Below are 20,697 nucleotides of genomic sequence, written 5' to 3'. Positions count from 1 at the left end.
AGACCTATATCTCTGACGTCGATCTGTTGTAGAATTTTAGAACATGTTTTTTGCTCACGTATCAAGTCGTTTTTGGAAACCCTGAATCTACTCTGTAACAATCAACATGGATTCTGGAAACAGCGATCGTGTGAGACCCAACTCGCTTTATTTGTTCATGAGACCCAGAAAATATTAGATACAGGCTCCCAGGTAGATGCTATTTTCCTTGACTTTCGGAAGGCGTTCGATACAGTTCCGCACTGTCGCCTGATACAGTAAGAGCCTACGGAATATCAGACCAGCTGTGTGGCTGGATTGAAGAGTTTTTAGCAAACAGAACACAGCATGTTGTTATCAATGGAGAGACGTCTACAGGCGTTAAAGTAACCTCTGGCGTGCCACAGGGGAGTGTTATGGGACCATTGCCTTTCACAATATATATAAATGACCTAGTAGATAGTGTCGGAAGTTCCATGCGGCTTTTCGCGGATGATGCTGTAGTATACAGAGAAGTTGCAGCATTAGAAAATTGTAGCGAAATGCAGGAAGATCTGCAGTGGATAGGCACTTGGTGCAGGGAGTGGCAACTGACCCTTAACATAGACAAATGTAATGTATTGTGAATACATAGAAAGAAGGATCCTTTATTGTATGATTATATGATAGTGGAACAAACACTGGTAGCAGTTACTTCTGTAAAATATCTGGGAGTATGCGTGCGGAACGATTTGAAGTGGAATGATCATATAAAATTAATTGTTAGTAAGGCGGGTACCAGGTTGAGATTCATTGGGAGAGCCCTTAGAAAATGTAGTCCATCAACAAAGGAGGTGGCTTACAAAACACTCGTTCGACCTATAATTGAGTATTGCTCATCAGTGTGGGATCCGTACCAGATTGGGTTGACGGAGGAGATAGAGAAGATCCAAAGAAGAGCGGCGCGTTTCGTCACAGGGTTATTTGGTAACCGTGATAGCGTTACGGAGATGTTTAGCAAACTCAAGCAGCAGACTCTGCAAGAGAGGCGCTCTGCATCGCGGTGTAGCTTGCTTGCCAGGTTTCGAGAGGGTGCGTTTCTGGATGAGGTATTCAATATATTGCTTCCCCCTACTTATACCTCCCGAGGAGATCACGAATGTAAAATTAAGAGAGATTCGAGTGAGCCGGAGGCTTTCAGACAGTCGTTCTTCCCGCGAACCATACGCGACTGGAACAGAAAAGGGAGGTAATGACAGTGGCACGTAAAGTGCCCTCCGCTACACACCGTTGGGTGGCTTGCAGAGCATAAATGTAAATGTAAATGTAAAGGACTTGGAAGAGCAGTTGAACGGAATGGACAGTGTCTTGAAAGGAGGGTATAAGATGAACATCAACAAAAGCAAAACGAGGATAATGGAATGTAGTCGAATTAAGTCAGGTGATGCTGTGGGAATTAGATTAGGAAATGAGACACTTAAAGTAGTAAAGGAGTTTTGCTATTTGGGGAGCAAAATAACTGATGATGGTCGAAGTAGAGAGAATATAAAATGTAGACTGGCAATGGCAAGGAAAGCGTTTCTGAAGAAGAGAAATCTGTTAACATCGAGTATTGATTTAAGTGTCAGGAAGTCTTTTCTGAAAGTATTTTTATGGAGTGTAGCCATGTATGAAAGTGAAACATGGATGATAAATAGTTTGGACAAGAAGAGAATAGAAGCTTTCGAAATGTGTTGCTACAGAAGAATGCTGAAGATTAGATGGGTAGATCACATAACTAATGAGGAGGCATTGAATAGAATTGGGGAGAAGAGGAGTTTGTGGCGGAGAAGAGCAGTTTGTGGCACAACTTGACTAGAAGAAGGGACTGGTTGGTAGGACATTTTCTGAGGCATCAAGGGATCACCAATTTAGTACTGGAGGGCAGCGTGGAGGGTAAAAATCGTAGAGGGAGACCAAGAGATGAATACACTAAGCAGATTCAGAAGGATGTAGGCTGCAGTAGGTACTGGGAGATGAAGAGGCTTGCACAGGATAGAGTAGCATGGAAAGCTGCATCAAACCAGTCTCAGGACTGAAGACCACAACAACAACAACAACAATTTGATCTACCTCCCGATTCAGTGGTCAGAAATACTTCTCCTACCCCCCACATCTTATTCATCATCCTTTTAACTGTTTGGACCTACTATGAATTTCTCTTTCTCCCAATAGAATAAGAGCAAAACATTTTAAACACTATTGCCTCCCCCTCCCCCCCCCCCCTCTCTCACTCTCTCTCTACCAGCCCAATTCCAGTTGTCCATGTGTCAACTATCAAAAGCTAAGTACTTTCTTCTGCTTTCTGTAATGTGACCATTTAATTTCATTCAGCATACAGTACAAAAATATATTTCTGGTACTTTTTTTTAATCATCATTTTATGATTGGTTGATGCAGCCAGCCACAAATTCCTCTCCGGTGTCAACCTTTTGATCTTACAGAAGCATTTACTTAGATCTTCTAAGTATAAAATTTAAATGCAAAGAAAACTGAAATACAGTCTGCAAAGGAACCAATAAAAATCATAAAATAACACACACTATAATAAATGTAGAAGATATACACGAAAAGTTAATCCCCATTGTGACAACTCGACAACCTTTCTTTGAGGTCCAGCAACGTTTTAAAGATAATAAAACCATATATTCATTCTGAAAACATGATGATTTCACGAGATAGATGATTAACTTACACTTCATGAGAACAATATATGTAATTCAAAATGACAGTACAGCACAAGACGAACAACAAACCTTTTGTCCATTGCGAACAAACAGCGCAAACCAGCTGCGAGTTTGCTGATCATTACCCAGAAGTAATCCTGATACAAAGGCAACCATGTCTCCCTCAGCATCAGCTCCTACCGTACGACCAGCATGTTCTAGACTTAGTGTGATGGCGAGGCCTGGAAGTCGACACAGCTCCACCTACAAAAGCAAGAACAAAATAACGCACCACTGGCAACCAGTATATGAATACAACAACTGAAAAGACATCACTTGTGTAAGAAGCATGCATAGAAATACCTGTGGAATGCACATAACATGCCTAGGGTATATATCACAATCATCCTCATTAATTTATAACAACAACAATAATCAATTATTGATAATATAATGTAAATGGACAGATAAAAAAAATCTGCTCACCAAGCAGTGGCGAACAGAAGAGTTGAAGGGGAAGAAAGAGCGGTGAAGGAAAAGGACTGGAGAGGTTTACAGAAAGGGGTACAGAATAGAAAAGTCACCCAGAACCCTGGGTCAGGGGAGACTTTTGTGTGTGTGTTCTCCTGCCACCGCTTGGTGAGTAGTTTTTTTATCTGTCTATTTACATTGTATCATTAATTTATAAACTGAACATATCTTAACTCAACTATATAATACTGCTGTGTGTGATCAGATACTAATAGGTAACTGGCTTTGTGGAACTGTTGTGGTATTAGTCGGGTGCTGATCACCCTCCATTGCTTTTATAGCCCATAGTATTCTAGGTAGCCTTTCCATTAAATTGCTGTGGATATTTAAAGTATTTCTTCCACATTCCTCTTATGAAAGGATGAAGTAATCTTTATATACATTTGGAGTTTTCTGAGTCTGTGAGTCATTCCAGATGCAGTATTCTCTTACAGGTTTCAGCATTCACTGTTTGAGGGACTGAGCTATTCTGAGCCGTTGAAAATATGACAATACAATAAATGCTTCCTTCTTCACAGCAAAGTATGCATTTCTGTAAGTATCACTTTCCTGCCATTCACCTGCCCCATAAATATTCACTGTGTGACCTCAAGAATTAATTCATGACTTCACACCATGCATTTTGTACTAGTATAATTAACATTATTCATTTAATCTTTTTCTCCTTCATTTTGGAAATGGAAGAGGACATAGATGAAGGTGAGATGGGAAGAATTTGGCAGAGCACTGAAAAACATAAGTCGAAACAAGACCCTGGGAGTAGGCAACATTCCGTTAGAACTACTGATAGTCTTGGGAGAGCCAGCTATAACAAAACTCTTCCATCTGCTGAGCAAGATGTCTAAGACAGGTGAAATACCCTCAACCTTCAAAAAGAATATAATAATTCTAATTCCAAAGAAATCAGGTGCTGGCAGATGTGAAAATTACTGAACTATCAGTTTAATAAGTAATGGTTTCAAAATACTTACATGAAATCTTTACAGAAGAATGGAAAAACTTGTAGAAGCGGACCTCAGGGAAGATCAGTTTGGATTCCAGAATAATGTAGAAACACGCGAGAAATATTGATCCTATGACTTCTCATAGAAGATAGCTTAAGAAAAGGCAAACGTATGTTTATAGCATTTGTAAACTTATAGAAAGTTTTTGACAATGTTGTCTGGAATAATCTCTTTGAAATTCTAAAGATGACAGGGGTAAAATACAGGGAGCGAAAAGCTATTTACAATTCAAACAGAAACCAGATGGCAGTTATAAGAGTCGAGATGCATGAAAGGGAAGCAGTGGTTAAGAAGGGAGAGCGTACGCCCGATGTTATTCAATCTGTATATTGAGCAATCAGTAAGGGAAACAAAAGAAAAAATTGGTTTAGGAATTAAGAGTCTAGGAAGAAGAAATAAAAACTTTGAGGCTGTCGGGGCAGTAAAGGGCTCAGAAGAGTAGCTCAACGAATTGAGCAGTTTCTGGAAAGAAGCATGTAAGATGAACATCAAGAAAAGCAAAACGAGGCTAATGGAATGTAGTTGCATTAAATCAGATGATGCTGAGGGAATTAGACACTTAAAGTAGTAGATGGGTTTTGCTGTTTGGCCAGCAAAATGACTGATGATGGTCATGGTAGGGAGGATATAAAATGTAAACTGACAATGGCAAAAGAAGAATTTCTGAAGAATATATATATATATATATATATATATATATATATATATATATATATATATATATGTGTGTGTATGGATATGTGTGTGTGTGCGAGTGTATACCCATCCTTTTATCCCCCTAAGGTAAGTCTTTCCGCTCCCGGGATTGGAATGACTCCTTACCCTCTCCCTTAAAACCCACTTCCTTCCCTCTTTCCTGACGAAGCAACCATTTGCTGCGAAAGCTAGAATTTTGTGTGCATGTTTGTGTTTGTTTGTGTGTCTATCGACCTGCCAGCGCTTTCATTCGGTAAGTCACATCATCTTTGTTTTTAGATATATTTTTCCCACGTGGAATGTTTCCCTCTATTGTATTGATATAAAGTTATTCACTTCTATCCCATGTAATTTTCTATGTAATTTGGGAAGATGTATGTAAAAACTTTAATTTCAGTATATCCATCGTGGATGACGAACTGAGACTGTGATTTAAATTGGCATTTATCTGGTAATAAATATGCAACCAGTCGCTTTTTTATGATTTACTCAACCACGAACATGATTTAGAGCCACTGCAGGCTCATCTTCAGATGGAGGTGTTACAAGAACGTTATGTTGTGGACCAAGTGTAGCTATTATTTGTGTACATAGCTTAGTAATGCACATTATAAGAAGCAGTCTGATGTGAATACCACAAGGCAGTGCACTGTAAGTACTTATAACATAAAAAACTTTCGCGTTCATAAATGTTTCATCACTGATTACGAAATTTCTGTCATTTCCACCAGCGGCACTGGCCCTGCATCTAACTACACTTGGTCCACAACATAATGTTCTTGTAACACCTCCATCTGAAGATGAGCCTACAGTGGCTCGAAAACATGTTCATGGTTGAATAAATTGTAAAAAGCGACTGGTTGCATATTTATTACCAGATAAACGCCAACACTTTAATTGTATAAATCCAAAATTCAATATGTAACAATGATAGTGATTGTTTAAAATCATATAAATAGAGGTGAATTGCATGCCACCAGAGGGAAGTCTTAGACTGAATATTATATCAACAGCATGTAGTCGGAGTGTAAGTTTCATGTTTGCCGCCAAACACCTAGACTGCGAAACAAAATCTATTGTGAACATGAAGCACTGAATCTTACTGAAACTATTGCATAAATCCCATGTGGTGCTGCAATAACATCAAAACAAACCTGTGGCAGCATCAAGCAGCAGCACCCCGGACTACACAAGATACATCATTATTTGGTGGAGAATATCCATAATAAGACAGGGTATATTGAACATTGTTTTTCTTGTGTTAAGCAATGATACACATCCCAAACTTTACCACAAAAACATTTTCACCACATATTATTACATACTGTATTTTGTCAGCTTTGTGGTCAGAAGCAAGCGAAAGGGAGTTGCATTTTACTTTGCTTCATATTTCCACCTTATTCAACTACAGTCAATAGTTTTTGTTCAAAAAAAGGCTTGGCAACACCACTGAGTTACAATTTCTGTACTTCAGGCAGGCAATTGTAGTCACAAAAGTAATAAACAGATATGTAATCCTGGCCAGCCATTACTAATATTGGCACCAGTTCTGATGTGGAATGTCTGTCATTATCAGTAACTTGTAGGGCACCATGCAACATTATTTTTGCAAATTTGGCTCTTCGCGATATGACTTTCAGTATACAGGGTGTTTGAAAAAGAACTCCCTAGTTTTAAGTATAAATTTAATGGGAAAATGAATGAAAAATTACATCAGTGAGTACATACCATAAAAGAGAATTTTGTTTAATGTTAGTAGACTTCAGCATGGGATCTATTTGTTGCCCTGCACACGTCGAGATGATATTCCATTTCTCCTCACATATTCACCAACATTTCAGGTGTAACTGTCCCAACCACTGTGACAATTCTTTCCTGTAAATGATTGATGTCTCTCATCTTTTCACTGTACACAATGTTTTTTATGTGGCCCCAAAAGAAAAAGTCCAGTGGGGTTAAGTCTGGGCTTCGTGGTGGCCAAGAGATTGGGCCAGCCCTGCCTATCCACCTTCCTGGAAAGCGAGTGTCAAGAGCCACATGCACATAGTTACTGTAATGAGGTGGGGTGCCATCTTGTTGGAAAAACAAAGGCCCCTTTTTTGCCTCAGTATTGTCCATTTGGGGAAAGACGTACACTGTCAACATGTCACAGTAAATGTTCCCGTTTATTGTTTTTTTCTACAAAAATGAAAGGACCAACCACACGATCTTCCATCGAACCACACCAGACATTAACTTTGGGAGAATCATGTTGATGCCGAATAGCTTCATGTGGATACTCTGCCAGCCAAATTCTGCACTTGTGGCGATTAACTGTTCCACTGACATGAAATGTAGCCTCATTTCTGAGTTGCTTTGCACTGCACGCACACCTGGACTGAACTGAAGGAACAGAGGAAAAAAGAGCACTGGTGCCATATCAAGGTCAAGCAGACCTGCCAACTGCAGGGGAGCCAAACTTGAAGAGTTGATGAATCAAACACCGCAAACTAGAATGGTGCATTTCACTTTTGTATAGATTCTAGGACATTAAAACTAGGGAGTTCTTTTTCAAACACCCTGTACTTGAGGACAATCCTGTACTGCAGTCAGCCTGGAATAATGGGTTTGCACATTATGTTACTTGCAAGAAACAGAGAGCCACTGTGTGGAACTGACTCTGAAGATGCTATGAACAATGGCCTACTTTTTCATGAAATTGTCACCTACTCCATGCCACAAGAAGGTGCCTGAAGCTGCTATTATTTTTGGAACACCAGGTAACTTTTTTCTCACTGGGCTTGAAGTCACCCACAACTGCATACCAATACAGTGTTAAAGAAATAATGAATTGAACGAACACAGCGTTACGACAGAACCACTGCTTTTCAAGTTCTGTGGGAGCAATCAACATATGACTGCAAACAATTTTAACAGGACTTAATGGAACTAATCCTACAAGAAAAACCAGTCACATAAAACATTATCCTACATACTGCTGTTATCCAGACCACACAAAACAATAGTATAAATAATACTAGAACTTCATAAGTGAAACAAAAATAATGGAAAGAGCAGTTGATCTATGTACAAGGGCCTGCTCATTTAGTGTATTAGGAAGCACACTGGCTTACATGACAATGAGATGGGACAAATCCAGATTGAATCCACACGGCAGATTAACAGCTGTGGGCTGGTACACCAGCTAACCTGAATGAGATTTTTAGGTGGTTTCTGATGCTCGTTTAAGCAAATGATGTGCTCGTCCCTAAATTCCACCTCAGAGGATATGATACAGAAGCATTTAAAATATGATAACATACAGAATCAAGTTCACACCATTCAAAGACTGATGGGGCACACGACCTCCCTCCCTCATGTTTCCTTGACAACTGTGGTGCCAGGAAGGGTGTGCATCAAAGGGCTCTGAGCACTATGCGACTTAACTTCTGAGGTCATCAGTCATCTAGAACTTAGAATTAATTAAACCTAACTAACCTAAGGACATCACAAACATCCATGCCCGAGGCAGGATTCGAACCTGCGACCGTAGCGGTCGCTCGGCTCCAGACTGTAGCGCCTAGAACCGCATGGCCACTTCGCCCGGCCGAAGGGTGTGCATCCACATAGTTCATAATAAAATATAAAACTCTTGAGTCCTGGACAGGAGTTCCCTGTCCTGTATGAGGTAAATGCTAACGAAAAGAATGAGAAGAAGAAGGAGAACAAGAAGTCAGCAGGCACATAAAATGCCACAAACATACACACATACTTATACACATCGGCCCAACTCCAGAGGAGGACACTGTCTGAAAGCTCAACATTTTAAGTCTTTCCTCTTCTTCTTCTTACTCTTTTTCATAGTGTTTGTCTCATCCAGGGCAGAGGACTCCTTTCCAGGATCTGGCAGTTTTTAATTTTATTATTTAACTTTGTGGCTGGATGACCTTCCTGCCAACATAGTCATCAAAGTAACTTAAGGAAGGGAGGTTGTGTGCCCCATCTGTCTGTGAATTGTGTGAACTTGGTTTTGTACATTATCATACTTTAACTGCTTGTGTACCATATTCTCTGAGGCTGGAATTTTGGGACCGGCAGAGCATTTGCCTAAACGAGCATGGGAAACAGCCTACAAACCATGCTCACATTAGCCGGTGAACCAGCCCACATCATTACTCCATTGCGTGGATTCGATCCGCGTCTTGCAGGCAAGTAAGCTGCCCGTTACGCCAGATGAGCAGGTCCCTGTAGGTAGCTCCACGTCTCAGTTGTATGACGAGTTATTATCTTTACTCATTACATTATTTTTATTTCACCATTGACTTTCTAGTATAATATTAACTAAGCCATACATTGTACATGAGGTATTTGTGAACACTAACTATTAACCTCTTCCTGTGGTATGCATTCAATATTTTGTGTGATCTGATCTGGTAAATTGCTGTATGTAGGATGATGTTTTATGTGACTGGTTTTTCTTGAGGGGTTAATTCATTTAACTCGTGTTAAAACTGTTTGCAGCCACATGTTGGCTGCTCTCACAAAGTTTGTACAGAAGTGGTTCTGTCATAACAATGTGTTCGTTCAAGTGATTCTTTCTTTAATACCATATTGTGATCTGATGGTTTGTGGCTTTAAGCTCAGTGGGGAAAAAGTTTCCTGGTGTTCCGAAAATAACAGCAACTTCAGGCACCTATACATGGTGTGGACTAGTTGGCAACTGCGAGTCAGTACTAAGCAATGGCTGTCTATTTGCTGTGAGTAACATTGTATGTAGCCCATTATTACACGCTGACTGCAAGACATGATAGTCTTCAGCTATATGAAAAGTCATATTGTGAAGTGCCAAATTTGCAAATAGAATGATGTTCACTGTCCTACAACTTTACTGATAACAGTTGACAATCCACACCAGAATTGCTACCAAACTGTGATTGCAGCTGGCCAGGATTACAGATCTGTGTACTACTTTCTGACTTAAATTGTAACTCAATGCTGTTGTTAATCCTTTTTTGAACAAAAAATCTTGACTGCGGTTGAATTAAGTGGAAATCTGAAGCAAAGCATAATGCAACAGCCCTTTGCACACTCCGGACTACAAAGTCAACAAAATACAGGATACAACAGAACATCAACAGTGAGAAAAAAAGGATTGAATGCCTATCATCTAATCTGTTTAATCGTATTACTGCATATATGTGAGCGATGAAAAGTTTTGTATTATATCAGGGAGGGTTGTGTACATGGACTGTTACAAGTTTCAGAAAGCCATCTGACACACTGGAATGTTTCTAGTGATGATTATAAATGGCTTTTTGTTTTCAGTTACAACATATAACTGCCTAACAACCAGTATTTGCAGTTATCTGTCACTGTGACCAGTACCATTGCCTTAACAATTCTCTGTTTCAGTACTTAACTTTTGCATCCACTAGATAAACCTGTGAACAGATGCTGTATAGTGCCTTTTATGGGAAACAAACATTTTCATTGGCTTGGAAACACTCTAATTTTGTTCCTCATGGAAAATATTTTTGTATCCCAATCCACAAGTAGCATGGAGTTGATAGTTGAACATTTTTATCTTCGACATCACAGTCTCATCCAGTGAAAGCAAATTTATTTGGTGGAAATGCATTTTCCATCTTGTTTATGTGCCTGTTGACCGCTCAACAACTCAGTTATACAGTAATTGCTTACCTTTACTCTGTCTAATGTTAGTAAACAGCTTTGAATATCAACAAATTTTCCATTGTTTAGTACAGTAGAGTGTCGATCTGAACATCGGTCAACCGAACGACCGCTTAACCGAACTGTGTACTCGCTTGCACCTGTTACTCTCCCGCCCTACTGTCCATCATCCCCCTCACTCCCAAACCAAGTTTCCCACAGTAGTCGCCGCACTGGGCTACCGCTGGCGGAACATTGCTTCTAATAGGGCCTTCACAAAGCGCTGCTGACCGGCCAAGTTGCCAGTCGCTGTGTTTCAACAATCAGCACATTTCTGTCGGCTTGGCACTGGCAGTAGAAGTAGCGGCAGTATCAAAGCTGGTCACAGCGACAGCTTAGAGTTGAGGCGTGCCGCTCCGCATAGTTTGAAGGATTGCACGCCCCCAAGAAGAGCTTCTCACAGTGCAAACAGTCACCTTCTGTTCTCTGTTACGACCACTTGTGTGCTGCTGCGTGAAGAAGTGAACTTGACAATACAAAATGCTTCAACGTAAACATGTTGTCCTTTCTATAAGGGACAAGTACGAAATTATTACTATATATTCCTACTGAAGTTGCCTTTGTATGTTACTTTGTAATACTAAAAGAGATGCCTGTTTTTATGAATAAATTTACTGTACAGTACTTTTTTTGGCAAATAAACATGTACAGCTCGATTATCCGAACAAACCAGTTTTCTGAACACCCACGTCCCCCAATTACTTCGGATAATCGAGGCTCTACTGTACTTCTATTTATATGATTTTTTTTTTTTTTAATTAAAAGGTGGATAACAGGAAAAAGGGAAGCTGACAGAGACAATAACAGGTCAAAAATCTTGGTCCTCAAACAGTTAACAAATATGCAAACTTGAGAATTGCACGATTCTGTCAGCTTCATTAGTTTTTGATAGTATTAAGTCAACACTTTAAATTGTCAATATATTTTACAGACTACATTCCGGAATTAGTTTTTAAATTCTACTATAAGCAATAATACAAGAATTTTTCCATATTAAAGCACTTAATTTACTTAAAGCTTACACATTTAGCTCTGATGGCAAGGGCTTGGGAGGGATTCATCTGACAAAGCATGCTAAGTGCTTGTATTCTTGTTCTGCTCCCAACATTGTCTTCTTCTTGACGTTCACCATTTGCTATGAGACTTGTGCAAACTGAAAACAGAGTGATAAATTTCAGAGTTGCCAAACAGCAACAGAAAAATAATTATTTGCATTCTTACAACTAAAAAAAAAACACATAACTGCCATCAAATCCTCTATATACATCCATCAAAAATTAAATTAAAACCATCTTCACTGCAGGGAACATCATGGAAATCCCTCACAGCTGCCCTTGATTGACACTCTCCTACTGTATGTGTAGGAGCTTCCTCTGACCTGTTATGAAGAGCCAAGTGCATATCTGTTTTGTGTGTATAACTGTGATGAGTGCTTACACAAATAGTGCTTTAACTGTGGTCTTATGGATGGGTAAAGAATGAAGGGAAGGGAAGGAAAAAGGTAAAATCTGGTGCCAACAAAGAGCTTATCCCTCTTAGAAAGGGCCGAAATATAGACTGCAGATAATGGTTGCGTTTCATGATTCCCAGAAGGTACTCAATCACATTCTGCATGTTGCTTCATCAATTAACAATGAAATTACAGAATATCAGACCATAATAGTGCCTAGAGTCTGTGCTTCCAGGTGGATAAATTAAACACACTGTCATTAACAGGGTGAAATCGTCGGACTTTTGGGGTACCCAAAGGAAAGGACAGTTCTTACTGCTTTGCTAGGCTACTCAGAATAGTACTGTTATTAGAGGAAAGTCACAATGCAATTAAAACTGTAGCAAAATGCCGCAAGGCCTGCAGAATATAAACATTTGGTACAGGGGCTGGCAGTTGAGTCTTGATGCACGAAGTATGTTTTTAAGTAAGTACCATGTTGAAACAAAAATAAAACAAGTAGAATTTTCTTAGTAATTTTATTTCTACGTGCCTGTACTGTAATACTTTACTACATCATTTTCAACGATATTCAGTTGTTTACATTTGTTTGTGAATATTTGAAATTCCTTCTCCGATTCAGAATCCCGACAACTGTGAAACATGCTGTGATTCGTCTTCTTCGTGCTAAAGGCATGAAGGTTGCTGAAATTCATCATCCGGTCAGCGAAATGTATCGAGGAAAGATTATGAGTGATTGGATGGTAGGGAAATGGGTTAGAAATTTTAAAAATGGTCATACAAACTTGCAAGTTGGAGAACGAAGTGAGCGGCCTTCAGTCATTACTGATGATTTGTAGCAGAAGCTCACGAAAAACTGAGAGAGAACAGACACTTTATGATTTCGATATTATGTAACGAGTTTTTTCAAGTAGCAATAAATGTGTGCTTCATACAACTGTTGCATAATCAGGCAGCAGATTTCTGTACGGATGATATTCAAAAACTGATTGTATGATATGATAAGTGCCTTAATATGGTGGGAATTTCATAGAAAAGTAGATTAAAATACAGGTTTTCAAGTAAAAATAAAACTGCTAAGAAAAGTCTACATATTTTATTTTTATTTCAAAACAGTTCATACTTAAAAAACACACCTCATTTCTAAGTGCAATATATTGCATATAAGTTGATGGAAAACACATTTTTGTTTACAATCTCGATGACAAATCACTGGGAACAGCAGCACCCAAAAAACCCTTGACATACCCATGCAGATCAATCTAAAGGGAACAACTGTATAAAACAACACAGAACAGACATACTGTCTTAGGAAAACATAGTGACTGCCTGGTAAGTTATTTTTAATTATATACTTCTGCCTTAGATCATGATATTATTACCTGTTTTAAGTTCTTAGATGATTTGTAGGTTGCATAGTGACTCGTCAACTGACCAGGCCCGGAGGAGCACTCACAATTTCATCATCACATGATTTGAACTGTTGACAAGTTATTACATAACATATTCAAATCATTAGCTGGTGACTTGGTAGTAAGTCAAAACTGGTACTGATATCTTGAACCAACAGTAAAATATGTGATATTAAAGATCACATTAAACTTGTTACAAGAAAAGCAGGTGCCAAGCTGAGGTTCACTGGACAAATCCTAAGGAAATGCAATATATCCAAGAATGAAGTGGCTTACAAATCAATGGTTCAAGTGAAGCTTCCTAGCAGATTAAAACTGCATGCCTGACTGGGACTCGAAGCTGATACCTTTGCTAGGCTGTGGCTACGCCATGTCTACAATATCCTTCCTTCCAGGAGTGACAATCCCTCAAAGTATGCAAGAAATCTTGTGTGAAGTTTGCAAGGTAGGAGATGAGGTACTGGCAGAAGTAAACCTATGAGGGAAGGTCATGAGTCTCGGATAGCTAAGTCGATACAACACTTGCCCATAAAAGGCGAAGATCCCAGATTAATAAGAGCCCCAGTCCAGCACACAGTTTTAAGCTGCAAGCAAGCTTCAAATCGACGCACACTCCACTGCAGAGTAAAAATTCATTCTGGAAATTGTTTAAGTATAGCCACTTAGTCTTAATTCCTTATGAGGCAGGATTAACAGAGGTGATAACAGTTGATCCTAAGAAGAATGGGATGTGTGATCATGAATTCATTTAGCAAGTATTAGAGCATTGCAGGATGCTCATCATTTTCCAGCGGCCCATGTCACAAGATGGGCACTGCACATCTTGGAGAGGTTTAGTGTTAAAATTCCAAGAGAGTACATTCAAAGACAAGTTAGATGATGTACGATTTCCTACCAGATACATACATTGGGTAAACTAAATAAGTTAGATGAATATGTATTGGCAACTGAAAATTTGTGCCAGACCAGGACTCAAATCCGGATTTCCTACTTTTTCTGAGCAGTTGCCACAACTACTGGGTTAAATGAGTATGTCTCCAGGCTGGTGTCAAACCATGATTGTCACTGATGTTTTCACTATCAATTTCGAAACACTGCTAATAGAGATCCTCCCACATGGTATGTGGGAATACCACAACTGGTGAGAACAGAGACAGTGAAGGACCATGGTAATCTGAGGTAGGTTCTTTGAACATACAGGAAACTCCCTGTGATAAGCGAAAATTTGGAGTTCTAGCCCAAATCAGCAACAAATTTTCAACTGACATTACATATTCATTATACTACACGTTCAGCACATCTAAAAAGTTTGTACTGATATTATTTTATGCCATTGCAGCTTCAATGATGGCATCCCCTATGATACATTCTTTTCATTTCATTGCATTTAATTCACTTGATATTTATCCTTTCCAGTGGGGAAGTAACAGTCTGCCACTGGCTCCACTTCCCGGTATTTCTGTATTCACATACCTTGTACTGTTCAGTAACCATAAGTGAAAAAATCAGTGTTCGAGCTGGTTCTGAAGTCATGCTAACACCTAATGGTTAAGGCAACTGCCTGCAATTAGAAGAAAATCTGGGTTCGAATCCCAATCTAGCAGTAATTTTTGATTTTTGCTAACAATCACAACAGTGTAGACTCGGTATATCTCAGCAGTCTGCGATGGTATCAATCCAAGCCAGTGCATCTTCGGGAGACCTAATCTCTATCAATTCATTCAATTCCTTTCACAACATTTAATTTGTTCAGATAAATAATAGGGTATGCTGAAAAGTAATGCCTCTGAATTTTTTCTGCAAAAACTATTAATGCTTTTTAAATAAAAGAAACTTCATTAACATTCCACATCTTTATTCTCCATATCCACATATTTAATCATGAACATTGTCATCCTGATGATGAACACATTTCTCCCAAAAAGAGACTAGTTTGTTGATACAGCCACCGTAGAAAGTTTGAGTTTGTTGATGGAGCAACAATTTCACCTCTGCTTGCAATGATTCATCACTATCAAAGTGAAGTTCTCGAAGGTGTTCTGGAAACAGTTTTGGAAACAGATGAAAACAGGATGAGGCCGAGTCGGGAGAGTATGGAGGCTGATCGATGACAGTTTAACTGTGAACAAAAGGCATTGGATTGTTGCAGATGTCGCTGCACTATAGTTCAATTCTTTTATCTTGGCGGTTCGCGCATGCCTGTCCAGACACGGGAGATGGCTGCGTTGCCAGTTGTACGCGCCAAGAGAAGCAGCGCCATAGTATAGTTCGCAAACTTACGTTTAGGGGGGAGCACGCAGTTTATGAAGTAAAGCCACCACGGCCGAATTAACCCTTTCGCTGCTACAGAGACGTGCTCCCCGTATTCCGCAATGTGCGCGATTTTGTCATCATTGCATTGCTTGCCTGTGCGGACACATGGTGTTTCGACTGCTTTGACAGACTTTATCATTCGATTTCATAAAAACTATTTGGCCCAAAAATTTGATTTTTACACATCTTCTTGACTGATACCTTCCCCCCATAAATGACTTAATTTTGTTTCGATGTTCAATGCAATTACTGTGCAGCATTAGATGTATTAAATCATTGCACGAAATTTTGAAGAGTTTGTAGAGGTAAAAGTCCATAGCATATACTTTCCGTATGGTCGATTTTAGTTGCCACTAGAAATTTCAAAAAATTACATTCAAATGAATAAAATTCATGAAATAAGACACTTCAATACTGTTTTTAAAAAAAGAAAATATTAAGCACCGAACAAGGTTTGAACTCAGAACCCGTCACTTAGCAGCCATACACTTTAACCATTAAGCTAACGCAGCTCGTCACTCAATGCATCTCCCGGAGGACTCTAAAATATCATGAAAAATACCAACAAACACGTTTTGTCGAAGTACAATAGGAAATAACAATTACCGCTGTTCTTTATTGCGAAAAAGCGGTTAGTGAGAATGATACAAACACCTTTCCTTGCTATCACCTGAATTAGGAGGCTTATTGCTTGTTTGGTTTAATTAATTAATAGGATATGAAGCAGTTGGTATAAAGAATGCTTTTTCCAAACTTTCTATAAAAGGAAGTCTGCTATTAAGACATTGCTTTTGTTCAATTACTTTATTTATGACTGAACATTTCTAAAACTGAAGACACTCGTCCGTGCTCTGCACTGCAGTTGAGCTCTGGCAACATCGTTCTCTGTTCATTGGCTGACTGTGTTTTGTGACGTCAGATGCGCAGAACGAACCTAAACTTGGCCACCGTCATAAATGAAGCGCACTTTAGTGTGCGATCTGGTATTGTCATGCTGAAGGAGAGGGTGTGCCATGTGTGGACAAACTCTTTAAATTTGTGAAACTCAATTACAGTAATCTGTTTCTCAAGCACTGAGATAGTTATGGGCTACAATTCAGAGCCCCCTTGTAACAGAGGGTTGCAACTTGCATCATCGAGGCAGGAAAGCATGAATATGTATGACACGTAATACCTCCACCAATATTGAGAACAGATCAAAAAATTCATTGGCATTACTTTTCAGCTCGCCCTCATATAACTCTGGACAATAGCAAAGAGTTTAGCATCCAGAAACTTTGCACCACCTTCTCCCCGCTCCTCGCCAGTCAAATATTGGTGCCAAATATCTGTTCTACCACAAATGGATTTACTAGCAATCACTTATAATTAAAACTGTTGTTACCCAGACTAAAGCAAACAACATGCAAACATTTGCATGTCACAGTAAGTGATAAATAACTCACCACTTACTTTTAATTCAGACTTTGTGTTTGATCAAATAGTTGCCTCTATGTATAGGCTATACATAAGCACTGCAAACATAAACATAAAGACTTCGTGAGCATTTTATGTAAAGAAACACTGAATGTTTTCATTATATAAAAATCCAATATTAATAGTAATTTCTCAGCAGCTATATACATGGGAATCAAACTGTTACCACAGCTTTCTGAACACAGCCCTCTCAACAGCACAAACCAGTTTCTTTCCTCTCTTTTGAAATGCACAGCACTAGTTGAAAAGACAATAGATACACTGACTCGAATAAAATAACTTTCTGTCTGGCAGATTGCAGGGACAGGAGGCAGTGTTGTCATGTGTAACCAATCACATTTCGCAAGTCTCTGCATTTACAAAACAGGCAACACAACAAACAGGTGTCACTTTAAAAAGAAGTATGATTCTACATCTATATCTATAATCTGCAAACCACCGTGAGGTGCATGGCAGAGGGTATGTCTCATTGTACCAGTTATTAGGGTTTCTCCCTGTCCATTCACATAAGAAGCACGGGAATGTTTGAATGCCTCAGTGCATGCAATAACTATTCTAATCTCATCCTCACAATCCCTATGTGAGCAATACCTAGGGGATTGTAGTACATTCCTAGAATCACCATTTAGAGCCATTTCTTGAAACTTTATTAACAGTCTTTCCTGGGATAGATTATGTCTATCTTCAAGAGTTTTCCAGTTCAGTTCCTTCAGTATCTCTGTGACACTCTCCCATGGATTAAACAAACCTGTGACCAACTGTGCCGCCCTTCTATGTATACATGCAATATCCCCTGTTAGTCCTGCTTGGTGTGGGTCCCATACAATTTAACAATATTCTAGGATGGGTCACATGAGTGATTTGTAATCAGTCTCCTTTGCAGACTGATTGCACATCCCCAATATTCTACCAACAAACTGAAGTCTACAACCTGATTTACCTATGACTGAACCTATATGATCATTTCATTTCATATCCCTAGAAAGTGTTACACACAGGTATTTCTATGAGTTGGCCAATTCCAACAGTAACTCAATGACATTACAGTCATAGATACTACATATTTTCGTTCTGTGAAGTGCAAAATTTTACATTTCTGAACATTTAGAGCAAGTTGACACACTGAAATCTTATCAAGATCTGAATGAATATTTATGCAGCTTCTTTCAGATAGCACTTCATTACAGATAACTGCATCACCTTGAAAAAGCCTGATCTTACCGTTTTTGGAAAACTGTGCTACTGTTCCCAGAGTCTGAGATTTACAACTATTAATAATCCTACAGGTTTGAAATATCATCTCACCAAAAAAGTTTTTAAACTCACGACTATCTTCACTAGTCAGGACTATCTTCACTAGTCACGTGTTGCAACTGACAACAAAAGTTAAAGTACTCGCAAGTGTCAATGTCAGCTGCTCTAATTTGTGTCTACATCTATATCTCTATTCATATTGTGCGAACCACTGTGAAGCACATGGCAGAGCATATTTCCCACTGTACCATGTATTGAGGTTTCTACCCATACCACTTGCATAAGAAGTGCTAGAAGAATAACTGCTTAAATGCCTCTGTACACACTGGAATTAGTTGAATATTGTCCTTGTGTTCCCTACAGGAATTATATGTAGGAGGCCAAAGTACACTTCTAGATTCCTCACTTAATTTTGTTCTTAAAGCTTTGTAAGTAGTGTTGAAACAGTTGGCAGCCACAGTTTTGGCACATGCACAACTCGCACACATGACCCGTCTCTGGCCGCTGCAGCTCTCTTCTTTCCTGTGTTTTATCTTCTGCATTTAAAAAAAAATTATTTATGTCTGGGCACAGCTGCCAGAGACAGTGGTCATGTGCATGTGAGTTGTGCTTCTGCAAATGTGTATGTGTTTTCTACTTCAGAAGGAAGCCTTTTGGCCGAAAGTGGAAACGTATAGCAGTCTTTTCATTATGCCAGTATGCATCTCCGAGTCTTCTGTAAATGGTGAGCAATAATCTATCCTTTTATTTAACAAACACTGGTTTAGTATTAGGTCAAATGCTTTTTGGAAGCTCATCTCAAACCATGGTTTTCAATATGTAGCATGAGAAGAGCAAGAATTGGAAACTGCATAACCAATGTTTTCAGAATCCATGATGATTGAAATGCAGTAGGTCATTTTGTTCAAGATACCACATTATGTTTAATCTACATAAATGAGATCACGAGTCCTACCATCCTTGTAGGCATGTATGATCTGTGCTTTCCTCCAATCAATGTTACAGGTTTTTGACAAATATTATCTCCTGTGTCCATTGCTCGTGGTCTTGCGGTAGCATTCTCACTTCCCGAGCATGGGGTCCTGGTTTGATACCCAGAGGAGTCAGGGATTTTCACCTGCCCTGAGATGACTGGGTGTTGTTGTGTTGTCTTCATTATCATCATCATCATTCACCCCCATTATGATCCGAGGAAGGCAACAGCAAATCATCTCCACTAGGGCCTTGCCTAGTATGGCAGTGTGGGTCTCCCGCATCGTTCCCCTATGCTCTGTCAAGAAGCATGGGACTTCATTTCCATTGTCTGCTATAAGAAAACGGGACAGTTTCTTTTATAATCCTGAAAATGATGTCCCATTTTACATAGATATAGTGGAAATGAATGTCTCTGCTTATTACGCTAATCAGTTAGATGTGTATCAAAAGAAGTTGACAAAAACATGAACTGAAAATCAAACACTATGGACTGTCTACCACATATAACTTCTGCTTTGTGAAAAATGCTGATACTGATCAAAATAATTTTTACTTTATATACTGTAGTTTCATTCATCAATACCATACATAATATTTTGGGGCACAACAACAATTATAAATGAAGCGTGGCTTCTTCTTCTTCTTCTTCTTTTTTTTTTTTTTTTTTTTACAAGAGTTATTGAATGAGACACAAGAAGAAGAATTAGGGCAGAGGGAGGCATGATGAGGGGGAGAGACGGAGGATGGGAGAGCATATATGAATTTGGGATCGACCGAAAGACACGAAAAATCACAGAACAGACACTTACAGGAACAACGGCCAAAGTGAAATTCATGGGCGAAGTATCAGAACCCTTCGAAATCAAATCTGGAGTCTGACAGGGGGACGGACTATCCCCAATCCTTTTCAATATTGTTCTAGAAAAGATAATCAGGGAATGGGAACCTCACGTAAAGGGTATCCAAATTGGTATTGGTATCAAGAAAGAGAACCAAATTAAAGTCAAGTGCCTTGCTTTCGCTGATGATATTGCAATTATCACCAATAACAGAACAGAAGCGATTCACGCAGTGGAAAAACTACATGAAATTTCACAAAAAACCGGACTACAGATATCCTATGAAAAAACCCAATATATAGAAAGGCAGCCAGAAAATAAATCCCCTTTAATAACAAAATAAGGTAAAATTGCACAAGTCTGCCATTTTAAATA

General features: G+C 39.1%; 1 protein-coding gene across 1 annotated transcript in view; it reads right to left on the bottom strand.

Moving 5' to 3' along the window:
* Positions 1-20,697, bottom strand: part of LOC124711295 (integrator complex subunit 2-like) — an 85,297-nt gene that overhangs the window by 62,203 nt on the left and 2,397 nt on the right. The window contains exons 4-5 of the mRNA XM_047241299.1: positions 11,626-11,756; positions 2,754-2,927 (exon numbers count right to left, since the gene is read on the bottom strand). Coding sequence (XP_047097255.1) covers positions 2,754-2,927; positions 11,626-11,756 — 305 coding nt within the window. The remainder of the gene's footprint in view (positions 1-2,753; positions 2,928-11,625; positions 11,757-20,697) is intronic.

The sequence above is a fragment of the Schistocerca piceifrons genome, chromosome 8 (assembly GCF_021461385.2).
Source record: "Schistocerca piceifrons isolate TAMUIC-IGC-003096 chromosome 8, iqSchPice1.1, whole genome shotgun sequence".
Lineage (NCBI taxonomy): Eukaryota > Metazoa > Arthropoda > Insecta > Orthoptera > Acrididae > Schistocerca > Schistocerca piceifrons.
This window is presented reverse-complemented; position numbering and strand designations above follow the sequence as displayed.